The sequence below is a fragment of the Syngnathoides biaculeatus genome, chromosome 5 (genome assembly GCF_019802595.1).
Source record: "Syngnathoides biaculeatus isolate LvHL_M chromosome 5, ASM1980259v1, whole genome shotgun sequence".
Taxonomy (NCBI): Eukaryota; Metazoa; Chordata; class Actinopteri; order Syngnathiformes; family Syngnathidae; genus Syngnathoides; species Syngnathoides biaculeatus.
The window spans coordinates 11,284,123-11,309,735 of NC_084644.1; the positions used below are offsets into that span (position 1 = coordinate 11,284,123).

At 41.9% G+C, this 25,613-nt stretch overlaps 1 protein-coding gene across 4 annotated transcripts; it reads right to left on the bottom strand.

Annotated features, from left to right (window-relative positions):
• On the bottom strand, nucleotides 1-25,283 carry smarcc1a (SWI/SNF related, matrix associated, actin dependent regulator of chromatin, subfamily c, member 1a). Of its 4 annotated transcripts, none has more exons than XM_061820311.1 (28): nucleotides 25,024-25,283; nucleotides 22,003-22,122; nucleotides 21,835-21,920; nucleotides 21,668-21,749; nucleotides 21,400-21,492; nucleotides 21,256-21,325; nucleotides 21,099-21,168; nucleotides 20,942-21,017; nucleotides 19,604-19,729; nucleotides 17,979-18,073; nucleotides 15,725-15,855; nucleotides 15,482-15,541; nucleotides 15,369-15,406; nucleotides 15,139-15,260; nucleotides 14,984-15,055; nucleotides 14,110-14,223; nucleotides 13,235-13,388; nucleotides 13,046-13,153; nucleotides 11,510-11,569; nucleotides 11,169-11,427; nucleotides 10,895-11,056; nucleotides 5,296-5,351; nucleotides 4,884-5,037; nucleotides 3,941-4,113; nucleotides 3,725-3,859; nucleotides 3,015-3,321; nucleotides 2,813-2,938; nucleotides 1-1,349 (listed from the first exon to the last, which is right to left on the bottom strand). In XM_061820311.1, exons 1-28 carry the CDS (start codon nucleotides 25,198-25,200, stop codon nucleotides 1,258-1,260), a joined length of 3,318 nt encoding a protein of 1,105 aa, XP_061676295.1. In that variant the 5' UTR covers nucleotides 25,201-25,283; the 3' UTR covers nucleotides 1-1,257. The 4 variants fall into 4 exon arrangements, with proteins under 4 accessions (XP_061676295.1, XP_061676294.1, XP_061676293.1 ...); XM_061820310.1 differs by having other exon boundaries at nucleotides 17,979-18,100; XM_061820309.1 differs by having other exon boundaries at nucleotides 13,046-13,388.
• Nucleotides 25,284-25,613: the final 330 nt, after the last annotated feature.

Genomic DNA, 25,613 nt, shown 5'->3' on the forward strand with positions numbered 1-25,613 from the left:
TTTAGAAAAACATTTTATTGGCCATGTGTCGGTCCACGTAGCACACGGACCGGGTACAAAAATCAAAAGGAAATGCTACAAAGAACACAAAAGAGAATCTACACACACAATAACAACAACAACGACAAAAAGAACTCCTTTAAAAATACAAGTAGTAGTAGCCATTATAGATCATGTACGCAACAGTGGTGGAACAAGCCTGCGACGGCGTGGCGTGAGGTCACGGGGAAAATTAAAAAAAAAAAAAAAAGAAATTGAAAAAAAAAAAAAAGAAATCTGGGGAGCAGAGGTAGCAGGAGGCTAAGAGGCTGAAGGTTCTACAAGAGAAGCCAGAGGAAGGTTCTAGAAGAGGTAGCGAGCCAGGAGGAGGAGGCAGAGGAGGTAGCAGAGATGCTAACAGTTCGAGCTGTTCAGTCTGTTGGCGTGTGTGGACCGCACATTCAAAAGATGAATCCAATTTACATCTGCGTGGGAAATTATTCCATCTTTCAACCGTCAACCTACACGGGCACACGTCCCGGACGTGAAGGCCGACGACGCTCATCCGACCGAAGCGCGGGAAGTGAGTGGGGGGGGGGGGGGGGCTAGCGAGGTAGGCAGCGGTAGGAAGGAAAAGAGAGGGGGCGGGGCTTAGGCGCTATAGCGAGACGTCACAGTCGCGTGTGCGTCGGCTCCAGTGTGAACCTCCGTTTCGTGTGTTTTGGGCCAATTGCAGATCGTTGTTTGGTTCTGTCGTCTTTTTTTGGGTCGACAGACGCAGAAAAGTCGGAGAGGCTCGCAATGGTGAACACGCACACATTCAGTGTTAAATTTAACACGCACACACTCCGGCAGCCAGACACCTTGCCGCTTTAAAATTCATTTTTGACACGCGCGCACCCTCATTCGCACCGTCCCAAGTTTCACGCGCACCTCTTCGCAATCTCTCTCGCACACAAAAATTTTAAGTTTGATAGGACCACGCGCACATTCAGTGTAAGTTTGAGGCGAGGTAGACGCTCGCCAGGTTGGAGGTGGTAACTTTTTACAGTGTTTGCCAGCAGCCCCCCCACATCAGGCCCGACTCAGCAGAAACGTGTTTAACAATGTGTGTAAGTGTGTGTGTGTGTCACCCTCACCAATGAACAGCCCTGAGTGTGTGTGTGTGTGTGTGTGTGTAATAATTTTTTTTTTTGGTGTTATTGATGGGGTCGCTAAGGCCAATATGAAAAGGGCTGCAAGTTTGTGTGTGTGTGAGTGTGTGTAGGGAATGGGGTCTCAGTTGTCTGCTGCACGGCCACCAGAGGGTGCCGGAGGGCCAACAGGAAGTGGGGGCACGGCTTCAGGCTGCGCAGACGCTGGGCCTGGGTCTGAAAAACAAACCCCCCCAAAAAAAGTCAAAGTCGAAATTGTAAATGATGAGATTTGACTGGACATGCTCTGAAACATCTACAGTCAAATACTGTGGAACCCAGAGTTACAATTTTAATTTTTTCCCCGTTATGTTTGTAACGTTTGGATTATGATGTGTGTTACAGTTGGGAGGGGTTTTCATGCCTTTATATATCCATGTAATGTTTTTTCTTCATGATGTTGTCTATGTTATAAACAGCCCCACATGATGATAATGCCACTGCCATGCTTCACAGTTGGGATGGTGTTCTCAGGTCTACAAGCTTCCTGTTTTTTTTTTCCCCTCCAGGTGTAATGTTGGTCATTCTGGCCAAACAGCTCAACTTTAGTTTCATCAGACGACAGGACATGTCTCCACAATTTGAGATCTTTGTTTTGGTGTGATTCTGCAAACTGTAATCCATCTTTTTTTATGTTTCTTTGGGAGTAATGGCTTCAATTTCAGTGAGCGGCCTTTCAGACCATGGCGGTGCAGGACTCATTTCGTTGTGGATGACACTTTCTTACCAGCATCATCTCGCATCTTCAAGGTCTATAGCTTTGGTTCTGGGGTTGATTCGCACAAGTCGGACCAAAACATGTGCAACTCTGGGACACAGAGCCCGTTTCCTCCTTGAACGGTGTGATGGCTGGACAGTCCCATGATGGTTATACTTGAGTATAATTGTTTGAACAGACAAACGTGGCACCTTCAAGCATGTGGAAATTGCACCCAAGGATGAGCCAAACTTGTGGAGATCCACAATTCTCTCTGCTTTCATGGTCCATTTCTTTTGATTTTCCCATGATTTGAAACAAGGGGAAAAAAAAAAAAAACTATTTGCGGTGTGACATCAATTGTGTGACGTCACTTATCCTTATTTTTAGCTTCCAAAGCTGTGATCTCATGATCTGGGCTTTTCCAAGTTCTTTAGATATAGTACTGTTCGTGCATATACATTTTTGACCTCGAAGAAAAGAATAATACAATTCTTAAGAAATTCTCTCTCTGATATTATGGCATTGAACCAAGGTAAAGAATTTTGGTGATCCTGACTGACCTGAGACAGGAGCGATTTTAGGCTGATTTGACTCCAGAGTGAGACAAAAATATGAAATGTATTTTTGCACAGTGCGTGTAAACCTTTGCCTTCAACTGTACATGCTCACTCTTGTTCATTCCAAGACTGTATGTAAATCAAAAATAGTAAATAGAGGTCATATTTAAAGTGCAATTTTGGACATAACCCAGATTGTGCATAAAAATGGTCATTCGCAACCTGAGGTTCCACTGTTATGACTGTGAAGATGTGACATGTCCAGAGACGTGCGGCATGAATGAAAATGTTCAGTCATGTGACATGCCCGGTCATCACTCGACTTTGCCCATGTCAAATGATCACAGATATGTCACATGAGTGACGGAGCATATATCACGCACACATGCCGTTGGGGGCTCCCGGGTGGCGTGGGGGCATCATGGGGGGCATGCCACCAGGTGGGGGTCCGGCAGTGGGGGGTCCGCCCAACATGCGCCCAGGCAGTGGCTGACCTGGGACTATGGGAGCTACGTGAAAATACAAAGAACATGTCAGAGGTAACGGTTAAGGGTGTCTGTGGCTGTGACTGAGACTCAGCCTCACCTGTTTGACCCGGGTGGTGGGGCGCCATGGGATGGTGACCCATGGCGGGGTAACCGGGGTGCATGGCAGCGCCAGGTTGGGGTCCTACGTGGTGGGGAGGCGGGCCACCGGGATGCATACCTGCCGGTCCGGGGTGGTGTCCGGCTCCGGGGGCGTGGCCCTGGCCCTGAGCAGCGGCGGCAGCGGCAGCCGCCGCCGCCGCCGCCTGCTGCTCCATCTGCTGCCGAGCCTTCATCTCGGCGTACTTGAGCTGCTCCATGTGGAACGCTTGACGCTCTGTCAATAGCTGCTGACGCTGAAGCTCCAACTAAAACGAAAACGGCAGCAAGTGACAAACTACACTGGGGCGTTTCTGTTAGTCACAACCTCGAAGACTCGTCAAAATGCTGTCTGCAGGGCTGCCATTTTGATTGGCACGTCGCCATGGGAATAAGATGACAAAGGCAAGTGAAGCTCGAGATTTTATGACTGCAGCGCTCCTGTGGAAACTGTGGGGCTGATCCAACAGCTTAGGAGCAAATGTAAACAAAACCCTTAAGAACTTTTTTACTGCTCTTAGTCTCGAGAACGTCAACGTGGGAACAAACAGACAAAAGAAATAAATAGAAACGAACCCATAGAAACACAAAAAGAGGACCACGAAGGGGGGGGGGGGACAGTCGCAAACAAAAACACACACACACACACATCTGATCAGCTGCGTGACTTACAGCCTCCTTCTCGCGATCCATGATGGTTTCGAGCTCCTCAAAGTGCCTCAGCTTGATCTCCAGCTTCTTCATCTGAGTCTCCACCAGCAAAGCCACGAGTGATTTGATCTTCCTCTCCTCCACGGCCGCCAGGTGCTGAGACGAGGAAGAACGCATCGAAAGCATTTCAAATACTGTGGGCAGCACCGGTCGTGAGCCGCTGACGCGATGCGCCACCTTGGCCTTGGTGGCAGCGGAGGCCAGCGCGGCGGCGGCGGCTGTGGCGATGTTTCCTTCTCCGATGTCGTGCTCCACCTTTTTCCTCTTCTCCTCTCCTTCCTCTGTGGTGGATTTCCCATCCTTCTCTTGTTCTGACGACGACGTCTCCATGGATTCGTCTTCATCTTTGTCTGGCAGGTGTGTAAAATAGGATGTCACATGACCGGAAACCATCACAAACTGGATTATGAGGCGTGCCACAATACCGGGAAGGTGACATAATAGTGGACACAAGACTAGTCAAATATTAATCGCGATCACGATTTTGGCAGGCACAATTAAATTAACCTGATTGTCGGCAATATTGACATTTAAAATGTGGGCACTGCTGCACAGTTTATCAATAACTTTCTTTCAACCAGTTATTAGCCATCGACCAGGGTATGAATGTAAGATGAAAGTTTTATTAAGTTGCATTAGCAAAAGACGTCAACCTCAGTTGTCTGACATCAAACTGTGACATTATTTTGTTAACCTTTGGTAGATTTTATATTCTTGGGTAAATTGTTTTATTTATTCATTCTACAACGATCATCTCTGTTTCATGTTGCATTGAAAGCAATTTACATATTTATTGAAAAGTAGTGCTATGCAGTGGTTTTCTCTAACACATTTCCAACATTAAATAAATCAGGATTATCATTTTGGCCATAATCGTGTCGCCCTGATCTCGAATCACCAAGGACAAGTCACACGACTGCAGAAACATAACCAGCCACGTCACATGACAGTGGTCATTTTACGTCAGTGGACACATGACCACACGTCACTATAATAGTGTTCATGTCACATGACATGTCTTCATATTCAATTGGCAGTCAGTCACTGTCATCCATCTTGATGCTTTTCCTCTCAAATTGAACCAGCAATTGCGGATTTCGCAAACAAAAAGCCAACCAACCAGCAGGAGTGGCCTTGGCGTCGTGCCCTTCTTCGCTCTCGTCGTCTTGCTCCAGCACCTCCCCGGCCTCCTTCTTCACCTTCTCGGTAGGCTCCATCTTGGCCCTTTTCTCAGCGGACTCATTGGGCTTCTCCGCCTCTTCCTTGGACTCGGCCTGGAGGAGTGAGGCAGACATTTCGCTTTGCATGAAATGTGTACTTTTTGAACGAGTAAAACTAACATCATTATTGTCAAAGGTGGTAAATAAAGTGTGACGATGCATTATGACTCCAATTGGATAACAATCAGTGTATGTGTGCGTGGGTGGGGGGAAAGAGGTTGTCATGAATGCTGTCGCTCTAGTCTGCCCCCCCCCACACACACACACACACCAGGACAGGACGTCAATAAATGAGCAATGTGATGGCCTCACCTTGTCCCCCTGCTGGGAATCTGTGTCCGTCTCAGTCTTGTCGCCCTCTGTGGCCTCTGCAATGGACAGACAGCATTTGGCATTGACATTACAATTGTGTTCACATAAAGCGGGGTCTCAAACATGCGGCCCGTGGGCCATTTGCGGCCCGCGAGATGATATCTTGCAGACCCAGCCTCAATATGAAAGTATAACAGTAGTGCGGCCCATGAGTTTTATATGGATGGCACTTTTACAGTGTTGTGTGCGGGGCAGACCAATCACGGTGGGGTAGACTGCTATCGGGTGTGTGACATTGACTGGGGTTGATGCAAGCAGGGAAACAATTTTTTTTTCCTCTCCAGAAGTTTTACACACAAGTTGTAAACAGCAGCGTCCATCTTTTGTGTTTAAAAAAACATGTTTGAGAAGATAAGATTGTTTTTAATTTTAATTCCATCTGCGCTGAGGCTGCGGCCCAGGATCAGCCAGATTCCGCCTCCAGCGGCCCCAAGTTAAATTGAGTATGAGACCCCTGACAAAGAATTTCAGGGGTTGTGGATTTTATAGGAAATTGGTTGCATATTTTTTAATATTTTTTACGTTTGAAAAAAAGTATAGAAGTGAATTTTGAAAAATGTTCTATTTACATTTTGTACATTTTGAAATCCATTGTACTATTTTGAAAAAAAGTCCAGTTTAGAAACAAATATATATTTTCTAGTTTTATCATTTCAAATGGTTTCTGAAATTAAATCATTTTCGGTAAAATGGGGCAATTACCAAGAAAATAAAAATAAGCCTATATTTTGGAGAAAAACAGTTGTACATTTTCCATAAAAAGAGTGTGGAAGTCCTATTTTGTGAAAAATCAACTAGAAAAACGTCTCATGGTATTGAAAAATTATGTTTATTTTCTACCAAAAAAACCCCCAAAAACTTGGAACAGTATATCTAAGGTCTGCCGCAGATTGTGCAATGCGGTCTAACCTGACTGGACCATCACATTAAAATGAGTTGCCGACTCACCATCGCACATAGAGCAACTGTATATGTTGTGCCCTGCAAGATGTCATGAAGTATTCTTCTGTTTTGCGTATTTTATTATTATTATTCCTATCATAGCAAAACAGAAGAATACTTCATGACATCTTGCAGGGCAGAACAGTATATATGGATACCCATGACAGCGAGCCTGTAAAAGACATATTTTAAGAGTTGAGGAAGAAGACAGTTGCTAAAGAGAGTGGATGTGGGCGAGAATAAAATAAAATCAGCAAAATGATTTAATTTTGTTAAATGCCACAATAATGAGCGAAGAGAATTTTACATTATTTACTTTCAGGTCAAAAGTTGACAAATATTACCTTAGTATTGAGTAGCATTTCCTTTGAACTCCATGACATGGGTCAAATGTTTGGGATTAACCTTCCACAAGATTCTCTCAGTAGTCTGCTGGAATCCTGGCCCATTCCTCCGGACAGAACTGGTTGGAACTGAGTCCGGTTAGTCTTTTGCCTTGCTCGAACACCCCTTTTCAGATCTGCCTACAAACTTTTGATGGGATTCAGATTAGGGCTTTGTAATGGCCATTCCAGGACATTAACTTTGTTATACTCAAGACACTTTTGAACCATTTTGGCAGTATGCTGAAAAGGTCATTGTCCATTTGGACGATCCATTTGCACCCAGGTTTTAACTTCCTGTCTAAAGTCTTGAGATTGCGCCTTAATCTCTCCATCTAATGTTCTTTCTTCATGATGCTGTCCGTTTTATGAAGCGCTCCAGTTCCACCTGCAGCAAAACAGCCCCACAACATGATGCTGCCACCTCCATGCTTCACAATTAGTACGGTGTTCTCAGGTCTACAAGCTTCCTGTTTTTTTCCCTCCAGCTGTAATGTTGGTCATTCTGGCCAAACCGCTAAACTGGTTTTATCAGACCACAGGACATGCCTCCAGCAGTTTAGATCTTTCTCTTGGTGTCTTTTTGCAAACTGTAATCTGTCTTTTTTATGTTTCTTTAGGAGTAATGGCTTCCTTTTCATCGAGTGGCCTTTCAGCCCATGTCGGTGCAGGACTTGTTTCACTGTGGATAATGACACTTTCTTACTAGCTGTATCCACCTTCTTCAAGGTCTACAGCTTTTGTGCTGGGGTTGAGTCGCACATTTCAGACCAAAACACGTTCATCTCTGATACACAGAACCCATCTCCTTCCAGAGTTCCCCTGATGCTTACACATCCTTTTGTTTGAACAGATGAAGATGGCACCATCAAGTATGAGCAACACTTGTGGAGCTCCAACATCCTCTATCTGATTTCTTTAGAGTTCTCACGATTTCAAACAATCAAGCATATGTGGCCTTAACCCATTCGTGGGCAGCGTCACATTTTTGGGACATCCTGATTTTCACGCATTATATCCTTCAACATGTCAAAACATTTAAGTGTTTTTAATCTGAAGCCATAATTTGGTATTAGGAGAGGATAACTCATCGGTCAAAGTTAGCACTGAGTTATTTCCCTTTCCTTCCTGATCCAACATGGCTCCCTCATGTTCACATGGAGCGTTTTCCAAGAGAAGAAAAGCAGAAAGGTCAGTATGTAACCAAGTTTGTCTTCAAAATGCTAATCCATCAGTATTATTAATGCGTACATGTCGTTCTAGAATAAGAATTAATCAATAAACGTATCTCTAGTATGTACCACTTTACAGAACTGATATACCCGTCCCAGTTTTGAGATGCTGCCCGCGAGTGGGTACATCTTTTTAGCCCTTTGTTTTATGCGTTAAACGAAAAATAAGTGTTATGTCCTTGATTGTGGCCTGTTAGGAGACTTATCTCAATAAGGCAAAACAATTGACCCCTCCGTACAGGGCACTTAACCACGCCTCCTGAAGTGACGTCACGCCACGTGTGCTGACGTAAGACAAACAGTAAAAATGGCAAATACAATACAATACAATACATTCTTAACTGAGAGAGACGCCATGCTTCTGATTTCATTCAATCATTCACACGTAGCAATGTTATGCTAGCGGAGAACGTCTCATTCATTTATACGAGACGTGTATTAAAAATCTAATTTAGGGCATATCTTCGTGCAAACACAGTCTGGTTAAGCTTCGGCCGCGAGCCGGCAAGAAAGTGACACGTTTGTGCAGTCCGATCATCGCTAAATATCGCTCAACAAAGAATAAGTGTGTCAATCGTTCACACGCAGCAGTGTTATGCTAGCGAAGAACTTTGAATTCATTTATACGAGACATGTATTGAAAATCAAATATAGGGCATACCTTCGTGCAAACATATCTGTTCCGGTTGATATTAGATGGATTTAGTTGATGATGCGGTCTTCCACAAAGTTTGATCCATCGAAGGCATTTTTCGTACTGGGTCTTCGGTTTTGGAAAGGGTACGAATCGAACTCCACCAACTCGCCTTTCAGGATACCTGTCGTCACTATTACAGAGTCCGTGACTACACCTCTTAACCATATTTTTTGTTAAATAACCCAAATACGCGATAAAACGCTAACAAAACCTATACTGGACCATGCAATGTTGTCTGAGAAAATGGCGGGAGCAAAAACGGGCTTTGGTTTATGCAGAACTCTGACCTCTGATTGGTCAGTGACGCGGATTGCGCAATATCCACGGAGGGGTCAATTGCCACCCTGCCCATGAATGGGTTAAATACACCCCCAGGTGTGCCGTCAATTAACCTATCAGAAGCTTCCAAATCCATGTCAACATCTGTGCTTCCCCACATTTTTTTAAAGACATACTTTTTTTTGTGTATGTAAACTTTTGACTTAGAAGAAAATATACAATTCTCCAAGAAATTCTGTCATTATTGTGGCATCCAACAAAATTAAATAATTTTGGTCATCCTGACTAACCTGAAACACGAGAGGTTTAGTCTGATTTGACTTCAGAGAGGTGTATGTAAACTTCTGGCTTCAACTATATGTTTTGAGAAAATGAAATTGGCCGTACTTTCCAAAAATACCAATCCATTTTGGACCAATTAGTAAATACATAATTGCCTATAGAAAGCGTCCTTCTCTCCATTTCCAAAATCAAAAACCGCTGTGACAGCCAGCAGTGACAAAGTCCACCTGTCATACTAACCGAGGATACTCTCTACAGAAAATTTACTTCATCCAGCCAAAACTCTTTTGAAACATCTTATAGCCATTTGTAATCTAATCAATACAACAGTGATCTGATGAAACCTGTCCATATATGCACAAATTAATCTGCAAGTACTTGCCTCGTGGGATGACATGTCATTTTCCCAAAAACTAGAAACCATCAATTATGAAAAAAAAAAAATAATAATAATAATCCCACTGAAAAACAGTCTCATAACATAGGGGAAAATAATTTTAAAGTTATATATTCCTAGAAAGTCATATTTGATAAAGTCACGTTTTCTAGGAAATTTTTATATTTGAGAAAAGATTGAATAATTTCTGGAAAAACGTCCACACTCTCTATTCATATGAAAGGCATTTAAAGTGTGTCATGGGTGCACATTTATTGGGCATAAACATGGATGAAGCACATTGATTCCATCTGGGGTTTAATCAGGAATAACACGAAGACGGCAGAGAGAAAAACATCTCAAGTGAGATTTAATCGAGAAAAACATATGATGATGGCAGCAGTGGGGGGAAAACATGATAATGTGCGATGACCCACTTTCCCCCTACCCCTCCCCTCCGCGTGTTCGCTTACCCCATCTGCTCTGTAGTTTTAATCCACTGGTTAACGTGGTGGAATGTGAACACAAATACACACATACACACAATTCCAAGCACAAACAAAACCAAAACACCAACACTGCTAGAATTTGCTGCCCTCTAAAGGTGGAACATGTACAATACAAATCCAGATTCCCCCCCCAGACTACAGGAGATTGACTGTTTAACAGTGAACCCTGAAAACCTTTCAAACAGTTACAAAAAAAAAAAAAAAAAAAAGTAATTACTCAATCCAAATATTTATTCAACTGATCAACAAATTCCAGTTTTGGAGTGGTTTTTGTTGCTTTATTGGTCTATCACTCAATAGTCTTCCATTTACGTGTGACCAAAAAGAGATGATACAAATGCCTCGTGGTTTGTTGTGGCATATATTGGATCTTGCATACGCAAAAATTCCTTTTGGCTACTGCTAGTTGAAATTTCTAAAGTGTAAAATGTGCACAGTTTCTGTTTGTATGTATTTTTTTTGCATTTAAAATAAAACTTGCTGCAATTTTCAGGGGTGGGGAAACCATTAGGTCTTTAAAACGGCCCATCGAGCATTTATATGATCAAGTAACCTGTAATTTAGACCTTGTTGGATTTATTAATCCAGATGTACTTTTTTTTTTTTTTTTTTAAAAAAACAACTATGAATGATCTGTCCCATCTCTCCATTTGGGGGAAAAATAGATAAAAATAAATCAAACGTCCCCCTTGAGGATAACCAATATCCACCATGTTATTTTTTTTCCCCATTTACATTTCTTTTAGCAATATTTTGATCGTGCAGATAACCAAGATAATCATAGTCACTGTAATCGCACTATGAATTGTTCATAGCATTTCATCTCGAGCGTGACTCACCTGTCTTCTCAGGTTCTTCGGGGGCAGTGCCGGCGATGCCGCTGCTCTCGAGTCCAAAGGCAGGGTCCACCTTGCCAGTGGTCCTGGCTGCCTCCTGCACCTTCTTCACGTGAGCTTCAACCAGCTCAGCGGGAACCTCTTCACGCACACGTGAAAACTCTTCTGCAAAAACAGCAAGTGACACGTCTGAATAAGACAGCTCATATATGACGGGTATTTGCTGTCCATATATACAAGATGTTTATGTGCTTGTATACGTGCATATTGTTGTTACCCAGCGCAGCCCTGGCGGCGGCGGATGCAACCCTGGGGTCCACCACAGAAGCCAGGAAGGCGACTGTGCTCATGACGGGGTTTCCAGACTGGCTGAAGGGGATTGGCTGGTAGGCCAGCGGCCCTAGCGAAGTCTCAGAGCTCTCAAGGTAGGGGTCCTCGATGGGGAGGCGCAGGAAGTGCAGAATACACTCGTCTTGTGTGCGCGAGCCCACGTGCTCCGACACTTTGTTCCAGTCATCTTTGAACATCTCAAGAGCCTGCCAGGGGAAAAATAAAAAAAAAATCTTTTACTCAGAGATGCTCATGGAGAAATAATACAAAAAGCAAATGTGAACTCACCTCCAGCAGAAGCAAAGTCTCTTGCTCGGTCCATTCTCGAGAGGACACCACTGATTTACCCTGAAACCAGCACAACCCAAATGATTGACGACATGTTTCATTGTACATCAGGGCTCAGCAACCTTTTTGAGGTGGAGGGCTACTTCGTGAGCATCGATCGTATGAAGAGCTATGTGACCTGTTTGCGGCAAATTTCAGACTCAGTTCATTATACGTACATAAAATATTTTTTTCAATTCATTGTAGTAAATGACATTACAGGTATTTTGAAATTTTAATTCACATAAGAAAGTTAGGGTTAGGGTTTAAAAAGTCAGATTGAGAATTTAAAGCACAAATAATCGTACCAATTTGTGGCCTATGGTATTAGAACATACCTCGCGGGCTACCATTCGCCCATGGGCACCGCGTTGGTGACCCCTGATGTATAATATATGCACTAAAGATGATAACATTAGAAATAGAGGCACTAAATCAATGCAAATATTCATTCGCACTAAACTGCCACAGATGTTTGTATTTAATGCAATAAATGCAAACATCCGTCCAGCCATCCATTTTCTGAGGTGCTTATCCTCATCGCATTGGTGACCCCTGTTTTACATTATAAATACATGTTTGTGTGTGTATAGAAATGCACACACACACACACACACACACACACACACACACACACACACACACACACACAACACACACACATACTGCACAGTTAAAACAAATAGAATATAATGAATTAAGTGTGCATATTGTGTTATGTGTGCATCTTAGCAACCAGGGGTCAATATAATAAAAGAACGAAACAGCTGATCACAAGTGCTCATTAAGGGGGAGTAATAGTCATTTTTCACAGAGGATAATAAGAATGTAAACCTTTGAGTATTATTAGGGCTGCAATAAACAATTACTTTAATAATGGATTATTTGTTCAATTAAATGAATCAGAAAAACCTTTAATTTCCATTGTTTTCATTATAAAACCGATTATACATTGGCGGTACACAAAAAGGTTCAGAGTTCTGAAACTAATAAATTACTAACGTCTTTAAAATAAAGAGAGAGAGAGAGCGAGAGACTTGTCAACTGCTAGTTATGTAAGGCAATTGTTCCACTAGGCACACTGGGCAAACACAGAAACACTCAGTTGACATTCCAGGGAAAACCCACAGAGTTACAGCTGAGGGACTCCTGACAGGGGAATTTAGAACTGAAAAAGCCTTCTGAATTAAAGGTGAAAGGTCTTCAACAAACAAGAACAGTGCAGCTGCCTCTGCGGATTGCCATGAGCTGGATGACTGACAATCAACACAGACAAGTCTACCTGATATTGAGCGGGTTAACCTGATTTTATGTTTACACAAATCAAATGATAAGCCTTTTCAAGAGCCTTTTAAAGACAGCCTGTAACAGCTAATGAGGTGGTTTATTTTTCATTCTTCAGTTTACAAGTGAAGAAACCTTGGTGGAAGTCCGGGCCCATGTGTTTACGTTCAATGCCATCAGTGAATGACACGTATGGAAATGAGCGTTTCAGACCTTTGAGTTTTTCTTGTACTGGTCGGTGCGGAGGCCAAAATTCTGGAGGTCGATGGCTTTGTCTTTCATCTTGTCAGGGAAATTGGCCATCTGCTGTGAAGGTGGAATCTGCAACATTGAAGGATGCGAGCAAAGAAAAGTCACGCTGCAACACACCGCCTCCACCTGTTTCCCACTTCGCAACCTTACCGCCGGAGGTCTGTGATTGAGGGGCATGAGGCCAGAGGGCGTGTCGGCCAGCACGGTGAAATGTGGGGTGGGCGGGGGTCCCATGGGCAGAGGTCTGCTGTCTGAGTCCACCTGGTAGTTCACCAAGCCCCACTGCTCAAGGAAGGCGTGGACCCTGCGCGTGACATGACACCCATCAGCATTTACTTTTTCCTCAAGTCGTAGCGCAAAAACCAACAATACAAAGTAAATATATACAGATAATAAAAGTCACAATGTTATGGAAAAAAAGTCGTAACATGAGAAATCCAAACAGATTTTTTTGGGGAAAAAAAAAAAAAAAAAAAAATAGTTTTTTTTCCCCAAAGTAACAACAATGGTAAAATGACAATTTCCTCCCCCATCAAAATAATAAATCTTTCCTAACCAAAAGCAAAAAAAAAAGTTGTGACATATTTTTTCTCTCAATATATCTTTATTGTTGTGAAATGTACACATTTTTCTCCAAAAATATTCTTTATAGAAAATACTTTTCAAAATAAAACATTTTTTGGGGGGAAATCAAATATACTATACTATATTACTACTTTTTGATCTACTATGATTTTTGTTCATGGCAAAATACTGTCAACTGTAATTTTGCATTCTACCCAAGTGTTTTGGGATCATAATTTGTAGTCTATTTTTGGTTTAAAATAATACAGGTAATTCTCATTTTTTGGAAGACTCACGCTATGTGCAGTTTTTTACTATTTGCGGTCTTGCTTGCCGCCTATGCCATGGCAATCGTGGAGGACCATTACCCTGACTTTAATCCAGTCGTATAGTTAGTCTTTTCTGTTCCATCTGGCCCTAATTCTCCTTTCTACTTTTCCCCTCACAATGGACTGACTCACCTCATGATGGCGCATACGTCCCCTGTCAGGTTCCTGCGGCAGGAGGTGGAGGTGAGGTACTCTTGGGGGTTGAGGCGGTAAGTGTCGATCATGAAATTGCGGTAGGCCAGATATCTGTTTGGGAGCGCAGGAACAACATAACCAGTCACCGTTGCCATAATAATGTTGCTGCATGCTTAACGTGGGGGGCGGGGGGTTTCCCCCCCAAACATATACGGAAACATAACTTCCTTGCCACATGGGCTTATTCTCGTAAAATCATCATCATGACTAGGCTTGTAAAGAAATTCAAACAAAAATTACTGTTCTTGTAAATGTACTACTTTTTTTCTCTAATAAATTATTCCTCTAAAAATAACCTCCACAAGGTATAATTCTCTTGAAAGATTAGATTTCTCGAAATACAACTCTTTTCTCCCAAAACATGATTTTTCTCATAAAATGTATTGTTTGATTCCAAAAATTTCACACACATACCCCCCACAGGAATGATGAAAACTACATGAAATTGAGCTTTTATAATACCCCCAAAACATAAGTATGGTTAAAAAAAAAAAAGTGCATATTTTTCCTGCCACCCCAAAAAAATTAGAGTTTTCCCCTCCAAAATATGACTGCAATCTCATGGCATTAATTCTCATTTTCTTGAAAAACAGAATTACTTTGAAGATGAATGAACATTTCTAATTCCAAAATTTGTTCTCGTAAAACTTTTCTACAAAAATAAATAACCATCTTCATGTGGAATTAATACTTGTTTTGCCACAAAAAATATGACTATTCTATTAAAATCAATACTTATTTATCCCCTAAAATGTAACTTAACAACTTGAGTTGGAACTGTTACAATTTGGATGTATGTTTGGGCACTCACATCTCTGGAGATTTAGACTTGTTCTTCCCATTGAAAAACTCGGGTAGGGCTCTCCTCTCAATCTCGTGAATGCTAGAAAGGGTGGGGGTGGGCATAGGTGACGAGACGCTTCAGAAAGCACCAATGTTTGTGATGCTTTTGGCTCGGCGACTCACCAGTTGTAGTCGAACCAGGCGCTGTAGCTAGGGATGATGATGTGGTGCGTCTGCTCCGTCACGTTATCCTCACCCGTGTCCATCAGACGGCCGATCTCTGCTTTGTTCAGGTCCTCATCCTCCTGGAGTGAAAGTGATGATAATTGGAAAACCATAATTTCCTCTCTTGGTACCATTGATTGATGAACAGTAAACGACAATCACATTTGAAATGAAATAAAATGTATTACCTTCCCACCAGAGACCACAGAGTCATCCTCCATGTCATCTGTAAGAATAAAGCATCTTAATGACATTTTTTATTAGTTCGTTGTGAAGTGATGTGCCGGGGTTGCACACATACCCACGTCTGCTCCACTGTCTCCTTTTAGAGGTGTGCTGTCAGAATCCTTCTTTGAATATGCTGTGTGGACGCAACACAAATAAAGAGTTAAATTGACAAAGTTCTACTTCAACAAAACGTTAATTTAATGCTTGACCGAAACACCTTTCTGAAATCCCCCGTCTTAACATCCCATGGAAAGTTATAGAAAATTTTCCACCCTTTTGCAAACTTAGTTCTTATTTCCTCCATCTTGGAACGTACCACTCTTAGAAATGCTCCCCTCCTCGATGCTAGCACCAGCAGACGAGTCGTCCAGGTCCTTGGTGACGTCGTCCTCCGTGTCCTCCTCTTCGCCCCGATGTCCTCGCCGCTTCCAGTAATGTCCCTGGCTTCTAAAACAGGAAAAACAGTCAGTCATTATCGCAGACACTTCACTTGTGAACTTCAATAAGTGAACTTAATAAAACAACAACCTAAGACACACACAAATGTTTGGGAGAACGCATAAAACCATTAATCTGACAAGTATAAGTTATCACAAGTTTGAAATGACACTCAAGCATTATTTAAGAAAAACAAAGCACATACACATGAGGCCCATCAATATTATTAGCTAACATACCAGCGCAAATAGCACTAGCATATACTGACAATGTGGGCAAATACAACAAATAGATTTGGCATTAGAGGACCTTTTTTCTCATTAAAAATGAATCTACAAAAACTGGTAGCTATTTTTTGTATTGGCAGATAATTGTATTTCCATTCATTACAATGTGAAAGATGATTTGTGACATCAGTGATCTGCTTTACCGTATTTTTCGCATTACAAGACGCACCCTCAATGAATGGCCTATTTTAAAACTATTTTCCAAATAAAAGGCGCACCGCATTAAAAGGCGCACAGAATAGACTACAGTAGAGGCTCAGTTTATGTTATGCATCCAGTAGATGGAGCTGCACTAAAGGCTCAATATCGATCCATATATAAGGCGCACCGTCAGCTTTTGAGAAAATTAAAGGCTTTAAGGTGCGCCTTATAGTATGGAAAATATGGTACAACCATAGTCACAGAATTAATTGACCCCTCCGTAGAAATTGCGTCATCTGCGTCGCTGACGAATCAGAGGCCAGAGATCTGCATAAACCCCTCAGACAATGGTCCAGTATAGCTTTTGTCAGCGTTTTATCGCGTATTTGGGTTCTTTAACAGTAGATATGGTTAAGAGGTGTAGTCACGGACTTTGTAATAGTGACGAAAGATATCCTGAAAGGCTATTTGGTGGAGTTCAATTCGTACCCTTTCCAAAACCGAAGACCCAGTATGAAAAATGTCTTCGATGGATCAAACTTTGTGGAAGATCGTATGATCAACTGAATCCATCTAAAATCAACCAGAACAGATATGTTTGCACGAAGGTAAGCCCAATATTTGATTTTCAATACATGTCTCATATAAACGAATTAGCAGTTCTTCACTTGCATAACATAGCTACGTGTGAATGATTGACACACTTGATCTGTGTTGAGCGATATTTTGCGATGATCTGACTGCACAAACGTGTCTCTGTTCGGCGGTTACCGAGCTAAGTTAAACCGGATTAGTGAGTCCTAAAAGCCTTCGACGTGGACTGAGACACCAAGACTGAAGGAAGGATGTTTGAGGACACTATAAAGTAGTGATTGTCGTGTGGGACTTACGTAGGTTCGACACTAATTCAAGAATAATTATTGAGGGGAGCGCGTGACGTTACACAAAGAAAACGAGAGAAACAACTCGCAAATCAAGCCTTGCCTTCTTTTCCTTCATACGGCGGTTCACAAAGGGCTATACAGATACACATACAGATTCTGCACACAAGTGTGATATGTAACACGAAAATAGGAAACTGTCAATGACGAATTCGTCTTTGGGTTATGATATATTATATTATGCGGCTTCTCGGTCTTCCTCTGATTACGGAAAGATCACGCACTAATATCAATGGTTTCTCCGTCGATATGCATGTAAATACCATGTAAATACACCTCGCTGAAATACTTGAAGCCCTGCTGTCTGCTTTTCAACGATATTTCACTATTCGCTAAGAATGCGAGTGAGAAATCAGCTGGTAAATCGGACAATTTCGCTTTAGTCTTTTCTTCCTGCGGCACCATTTTTGCTAATTGTTTGTCTGAGGTTAGCACACGTGGGGTGACGTAACTTCAGGAGGCGTGGTTAAGTGCCCTGTACGGAGGGGTCAATTGAGCTCTTACATAAAAGCACCACTGTGGATCCATATAACGGCCAAATATATTGAAATTCATTGTCTTAATTCCAAGAGATTTATCTTGGAGTTTAAAATGGCTGCTACATTTAACAGCAGTCAATGAAAGAGAGCATCTTCACTCATCACGGCATTTTCAAACACGAATATGGCAGTGACATTTCTGTGTGATTCTGCTCAAAGATGGGGTCGATATATATTTCATGCTGATTGCTGATATGGCGTATGCCGTGTGGCATGTTCCTTACCCCTTCTTCCCGCCCTTCTTCCGGGACTCAGCAGGTGTGCTGGGAGGGGAGGGAGAGCGCCTCCTCTTCTTGACGGCGGAGTTAGCCTTGCGCTCCTTGCGATCGGGCGTACGGGAAGACGACTGATCAGACAAATGCCCGTGCAGAGAAGGGGGGAGCGCGGGATGGAGGATGAGATAAGAGTGGCAGAATGAGAGTATGGAACGTTCGCACACAGCGGGAGGGGAAGCAACAGGCAGGGAGGAGGTCGGGAGAGGGGATGCAGTGGTGTGGACCCACAAGAAAGGTTTCTGTCTACTGTCACGTACTAATTTTGAATTCAATTAGGATTCACTTAATATGATTTAAAAAAAAAAAAACAAAAAAAAACTTGTGCATAATTTTCGTTGTGCTTTTATTTTCTTATTTACGATTAATTATTTAATCAATTAAGGTAGAAAAACTTTAAATAATGAACTGCATTCTTTTACTTGAAATACTCTTAATAATGACAACTTTATTACTTATAATCAATTCAATTATGAGTCACTATACAGACTTAAATGTTTAAAAACTGTAATTCACATTGTAATGTTGGTTTGACCTGAGTGATAAGAACACAGTTCATGATCTGACCAGAGCAGTGATTTTCAATCTTTATGGAGCCAAGACACTAATTTTACAATTAAACATCTCACAGCACGTCAACATACAAAAATGTCACAAAACATAGATCCATTAACTAGTATGTATGAGTAATGTACTTATTGCCATCTAATTGAAGACCATTAATTTGTTCCGTCTGTCACTATGCTTCAATGGCATAAATAAGTGAACAACATAATTTATTGTAAATATATTTTTTGAGCAATCAAGTACACAGTCAATGAACAGGTCATTTAAATGGACATCGCTCCATTTTGTGATCCGATCGTTGATCGGTTATGTTTTTTTAAACTCGCTAACGTGATCGGCCCCAAAAATCCTGATTAGGTAAAGCTGAGTTAAATGCACAGGAAAGTTCATTTTAGTAACTATTTTTTTCATTTAATCAACAGTCCAATTATGCATAATTAACCACCTAAATGAAAATAAAAAAAATAAATGAAATAAATAAATTAAAAATACATGGTAAATTGTGTGACTGTTTATATTTACTATAAACAAATAAGTTATTTAATAAGATTTTTTCAAGTAGAAATGTTACATTTAAATTTCATTAAAAATGTATTACATTGGACACATTGATTCATTGACAATAAGCAGAATTACAATCCATTAACCATTAATAAAATCCCCCAAAAATTACATTTTGGGAAAAAAGATGAAAAAAGAAAACCTACTGGCATCTTGACTTTGCAACTATTTTTGTCTTTACACGCATAATTATTGACTGTACCCTCACGAGGGTAAACAATTTGTCTTTTTCCTTCAGAATTTTGTGCTTTTTGTCAACATAAACAGAAACCCTGAGGTGCACTGGAAGAAAAGGTGTGAGGAAGGATGAAAACTGACAAAACAGATACAAGACTGACAGACAGACTGAGAGACTGACAAGCAGCTTGACGCAAGAAGACATTTCACAAGCATCCCATATAAGACAATCTAACAATTATTCAAGTGTTTTGTTTTTGTATAACATATACCTCCTCTTCCTTCGGGAAGATCTTCTGGCGGAAGCTGACGGGCTTCTTATTGTCATCCACCTCGTAGTCTTCCTCATTCATCCACTCGTTGAAGGCGTCCGTGTCCAGAACCCATCTGGCATGGACCTGAGATGGGGGTAGGTGTAGTCCAATATAATTAGAACTACAGCGCTTGGGTGAGCAAGTGATTTAACCATTTCATTCAAGTTTTTTCCTCCCTCAGGATCAATGTTCCCTCTAAGCTGTGCAGCTGCTCAAATGCGCACTTGTAGCGCACACGAAAACTGATCCAGTGCAATGAACCACAGCCTCTTTTATTTATTTATTTTTTTAAACAAGGCAGCACACGGTCTCTAACAAGCTGCTGCTTGGCCACACCATGCCACACACTCTACTTCCTTGTTTAGCTGACACCACCCACCTCACGCTCCTAAAGGGGTACACTCATAATTCCAAACACAGCCCACCACCGGTGCTTTAGTTAGAAACACAGTCTGGGCAACGAAGAGTAAAGACGAGTTAGACATTCTGCTTATGTTTACTCTAGATAATGGGAAAAGTAAAAAAATAATAATAATAATAAATGGTGTTGCTTTAATGAATGTCAGAGTATGCGAATAATATTAATAATGAAGAAAAAGTGGTGAAACTGGGCAAGATTCTCTTTTTGAGCAAAAAAGGTCTGGTCTGAAGCCAAAGAAGAAAGTAGAGGATGAGATGGGGTACAATGTTAAAATTCCACCTTGGCAGAGCCTGATAGAGGATGAAAGCACAGACAATACAGTGCAGAAAAAGCTAATTCTGTATTTTAAAAATAGGAGACCTCATAACATTAACCATAAAACTGTTCGGTAGCATCATTCAGCTTTCAACATGCATTGCTATAGATATTCTACAAGCAATAATTCAGTTTTACACCAAGAAAAACAGATGGGGACATAATTGTGGGTTAAAAATAAATAAATGAAACAAAGTTGGAGGCGACATTTCAAATTTACAGTTCATGGTTGGGTTGGTTTGGTTTTTTTTTGTTTGTTGACATTTTTCATTGCAAGATTGCAAAAACAAATAAAATTGCTCTGTTGGTCACAGTGGTCAAAGGGAGCGCTCACGGGCTTAGCGTGTTTGCTCAGACATGTCAAAAATTAAAGGGAACGTTGCTCAGGATTTTTGGGGGCAATAATTTATCCCCCCCCAAAAAAATGCTTAAAAAAAAAAACTGAAAACATTTTCCAATTCTTCTGCATATACATGTAAATTGAGAAACCACTGTATAAGTTGCTCATTTTATGTTTTGTTTTTTTCCTTTTCTTCACAACATTTTGTCCTCACACTCACCTTCCACGGTCGGTCGGCGCTGGGTGGCTCCTCCACATCGCCATCCACCTCGCCAGCTGCCATCCAGGTGTCATAGCTGACGAGAATATTCTTTTTAAAAATCAAACCTTCAGGCAGGGATGTTTGTGAACCTCAATGAATCTTCCTCTATACTCACCTGTCTGGGTAGTGACCCCAGTGAACCAGCACCTGCTTGTCTTTCCTCATGACGGGACGCAGCCACTCATCTGTAACAAACCCGTTACAAAATAAAAAAATTACAAAAAAAAAAAAAAAAAGACAAAAAGATTGCTTGTGCCCTGATTTTTTCTTACCTTCGTCCTGCTGCGATACAGTCGGAAAAATGAGGTGTGTGGCCTTGGACTTGTCCTCAGTGATCGAACCCTACAAGAAGAGGGGCAAAGTTCTAAAAGGGGCAAAGCGACACTGTGGAAGTCATGGGATCATTTGACACTCACCTGGTGCCTTTTAATGGCGTCTTTGAGCTTACTAGCTTGCTTGGCCTCCATATCAGGAGACAAGAAGACGGTGGGTCGAGTCAGGCAGTTGTTCTGGAAGGAGATAATTCAAGTGGAAATAATATTAAAAAGATAGCTTGATTATTTTTTTCCATAATGAAAAGTTGGTAATGGGCACCTAAACTGCGCTTTGAACTATTGAAGACACAAAAAAAATGTCTTGACGGATAACCTGGAATTAATCAATCAACTCAGTGTAAATATATACCTGCACCAAGTTCTTCTCCACGTTCAAGAACATCTCCACATTCCTGTCCATGCGGGAAGGATTTTGCAGGTCAAAGCGGCGCCTGTGAATTGTGGTAGAAAGCAGACATGAAGAGTAGACCTTTGTGTTATTGGCATGCAAGTTTCAAATTTAAAGCGTGAACTGACCAGCCCTGCTCACTCTTGAACTTATAGACCGAGCCAAGGATGTGGCAGAGAGACCCCCCTGCCTTCATGTCCAGGAAGCATTTGGCCTTGGGGGAGAAAATGAGCAATGAGCACACAATCACAAGCAGACATTGTTTGATAGTAGAAGATGGAGGACAGAAGTGGTACCGGCAGCTTGGTGAGAGCTGGATTGTTGACTTTGCGTCCGAAAGAGTCCTCCTGGAACTGAAGCAGCTGCACAACCAGGCCAGCTAGGGACTTGCTAGTGGGCGAGTCATTCTGGACGTGCTAACAACACAGAAACACCCACATTTTATATTCCAGTGCAATGAACTCCCATTTACCCACAGGCATCCATTCTAAACCCACTCGCAATATGTGGAAGTTTGTGACATAGAGAAATTACTTTTTTTGTATACCTTCCCCCCCCAACACACACACACACACACAACACACACACACACACACACACACACCACACACACACACACACACACACACACACACACACACACACAAATTTATAAAAGAAAAAGCAAGTATTCCTTAGCACTTAGCAAGAAGAATGAAGCGCATAGTTGTCACAATAAAAGCTAATGTGGTTGCGTCAACCTTTTGTTACCACTAAAACTGACATATATCCATCCATTTTCTTAGCCGCTTACCCTCACAAGGGTCGCACGAGTGCTGCAGCCTAACCAGGCTGTCAACAGGCAGGAGGGAGGGTACACCCTGAACCGGTCGCCAGCCAATCACAGGGCACATGGAGACAAAACAACAGTGGCATTCACAATCACACCTTGGGGCAATTTAGAGTCTCCAATTTATGCCGCATGTTTCTGGGATGTGAGCGGAAACTACACACAGGCAAGACCGGGATTTAAAACCCCGACACTCAGAACTACGGGGCAGATGTGCGAACCAGTCGCCCAACAATTGTTGGAGCTTATAGTAGTTTAGGACCTTCCATCTCTGTTTTTGCTTGTTAAATTATGCTGCAGCGCATCCTGTAGATCTCAGTGCTGCCCAGCATGTATAGGAACAACGAGATAGTACACTGAAGGCGATCGACACTAAATTTACACATTCCTGTATACTGTATGGAGAAAACAAGGAATGTTTTATACCAACTATTTTTCCAGGTTGATTCCAGTAGAAGCGGTAGCAATTGAGTGCACAACGACACAGCGTACCACCAATACCGCTAGCTCGGACAGGGGGTTCTCGGGTTAAACGGGTCTCGACCTAAAATGTTTTGACTTTATGACCCCGGTCATTTTGGCCCCAGCACCATAGTGTTTCTGCTTAACTCATGCATATTGCTAATCTGTGTTTGTGCGTTGGGACTATATTTGCTTTTTTCGCCCACATTTTTACACATTATGGCACTCTGTGGCGACCCTGAAAGGGACAAGCCGAAAGAATCAACATGGCCCAAAAGAAGAAAGCTGTTTTTTTTTTTTTTTTTTTTTCCAAGCAATGCTGCTCCAGCCGAAAGAAAAGCAATGGCCGTGGAAACGAAACTTAACAGCATAGAAAAAAAATTGGAGAAAGTAACACTAGTAAAGTAAGACCTGGCCTTCAGTCAGTCAACTGTGGCAATTATTATTAAGGACAAAGCCTGTATTTTAGTGCACGTGAAAGGTTTCACCCCTATTAGGGATGCACTTTTTTGTGGAGGAAAAAAAAAAAGCAACGTGAAGTACCAACACCCATCTATTTTCTGAGCCACTTATCCTAACAAGGGTCACGGGAATGCTGAATCCAATTCCAGCTGTCATCGTTAATTTTGACTTTAACGGAGAAATCTGACTTAAATTGAAGTTCAAGCCAAGTTGCTAGTGTAGGACCGGATACATCAAATTTTAATTGACAAAAATGAAAATTGTGAACAAAACTCTCTTTCTTTTATTCTTTCTTTCAGACGCACATCATGATTCGTGTCAAACCGTCGTAGTGGAGAGTCAACTACTGCTGAGAAAACTTAGATTTGTTTGCCTTGAGTATTGTGTGCCTTCACGTGTACCCAATACCTTGAAATAAGATACCATCACTGGTATCAGTATTCGGCCAACACGTAGTAAAAATCCATGAAAAAAAGAGCACGTAAAACCCAGCGATATAGTGGTGGTGCAAACAATGAATTGATAATTGACGGTTTGCTCTAAAAATTGTCAAAGTCCTCCCACATCCCCAAAACAGGCATTAATTGGACACTCTAAATTGAATTTAGCTGTGATTGTGAGTGCAACTGTTTTTTCTCGACACCTGGGATTGGCTCCTGCACTCCCGCGACCCTCATAATAAATCCAATGAAAGTACATGAAAAGGACTTGCCGTGAATGCATATTGCATAAGGAACAAAATAATAAAACGAGCATAAATTGGGACTGCTGTCATGAGAATGATTCCATGGTCACTTGCCAATGTCACAAACATGAGCAGATAATGTGACACCTCAATACCTACTATAAGTGCTGCTATGCACTTTTTCACCTGTTCTCCCTTAAACACTCATCACTGTGAATTGTACTCTCTGCCTAATGGTGGGACCATTCTTCACTGAGGCAGATAAATTCACTGGTCTTTGTTGAACTGTAAAACACAGGCAACTGGCAAGAGCCAACCATATTTTTGCTCCTTGTTCACCGTTCCAATGGTTTCACACATTTCTGTCCCAAATGACTGGAACGCTCTACAACAACAAATTCACTTGATTTTATCTTGAGAATCTTTTATTCATTGGTGTAAAATATTATGGAACTATATAACAACACTGCATTGTGCAACTTGTATATTTTAGTTTGTATTTATTGTACTTGCTTTAATTTTGCTTTGAATTTGACTTACTTAGTTAGTTAAATTAGGGTTACATTAAAAACTATGTAACAATATTCCACTTAAATACTGTTGACAAGTATATGCTAGTGGGTGACTTATATTGTACGCCAAATGTTCGATTTAAAATGTTCTAATTACAAACTGTTCTTGTTGAGAGCTATGCTAAGCAGTTGAACATAGAAAGGTGCTCTTATCCATGACCCCCAAACAGCACCTTGAAGCCCCATTCAGCCACAAAGTTGCCGACTTTAGGAAAAGCTCGCGTCGCTCCTCCATTGTCAGCGCGCCGCAGGCCTTCATTAGAATCAATGGGGTTGGGATGCTAATGCTAACCCGAACTAGCTTTACCTTCTTGTAGTGCTTCCCGATCCACAGTCGAACTGTCTCCAGCTGGGATACAGTTTCGGAACTCTCCCAGAATTTGGCGGATGGGCCACCGTCTTTCTTGCGCACCACTGCGGTCCCACCGCCTCCACCGACGGGGCCGGTGGTCGGCCCGCTAGCCGTGGTCGCCGCCGTCGCCATTGTGTGTGTTTTTGTTCGCTGCGTTTATCTTCTTTCTCCTCCGCCGCCTTGCTTGCGCTGAGCAGCCGTTCGACGACGTTACTGCGCATGCGCGAACCTGTTTACTTTTCAACTCTCGCGCGTTGCGAGATTTGTGGCATTCTGGGAAACGCAGTCCTTTACCACGACAACTCATTCAAATGCCCAAATCCTCCATGTATGCGCCTCACTTGGAATGAACAGGCTGAATTTTAATCCAATTTAATTCACAAAGGTAGAATATTCCTTTCCCCAAAATGATCTTTTTTTGGGGGGGGGGGGGGGCGGGTGTGTCAAGTAAACTGTTAAAATTTAGTCAGGCAGCATTTTGTCTGCGTATGCTCTGTCTTGCACGTGAAAATTTGCCAGCTTCCAATGTCTGGCTGCAAATAATG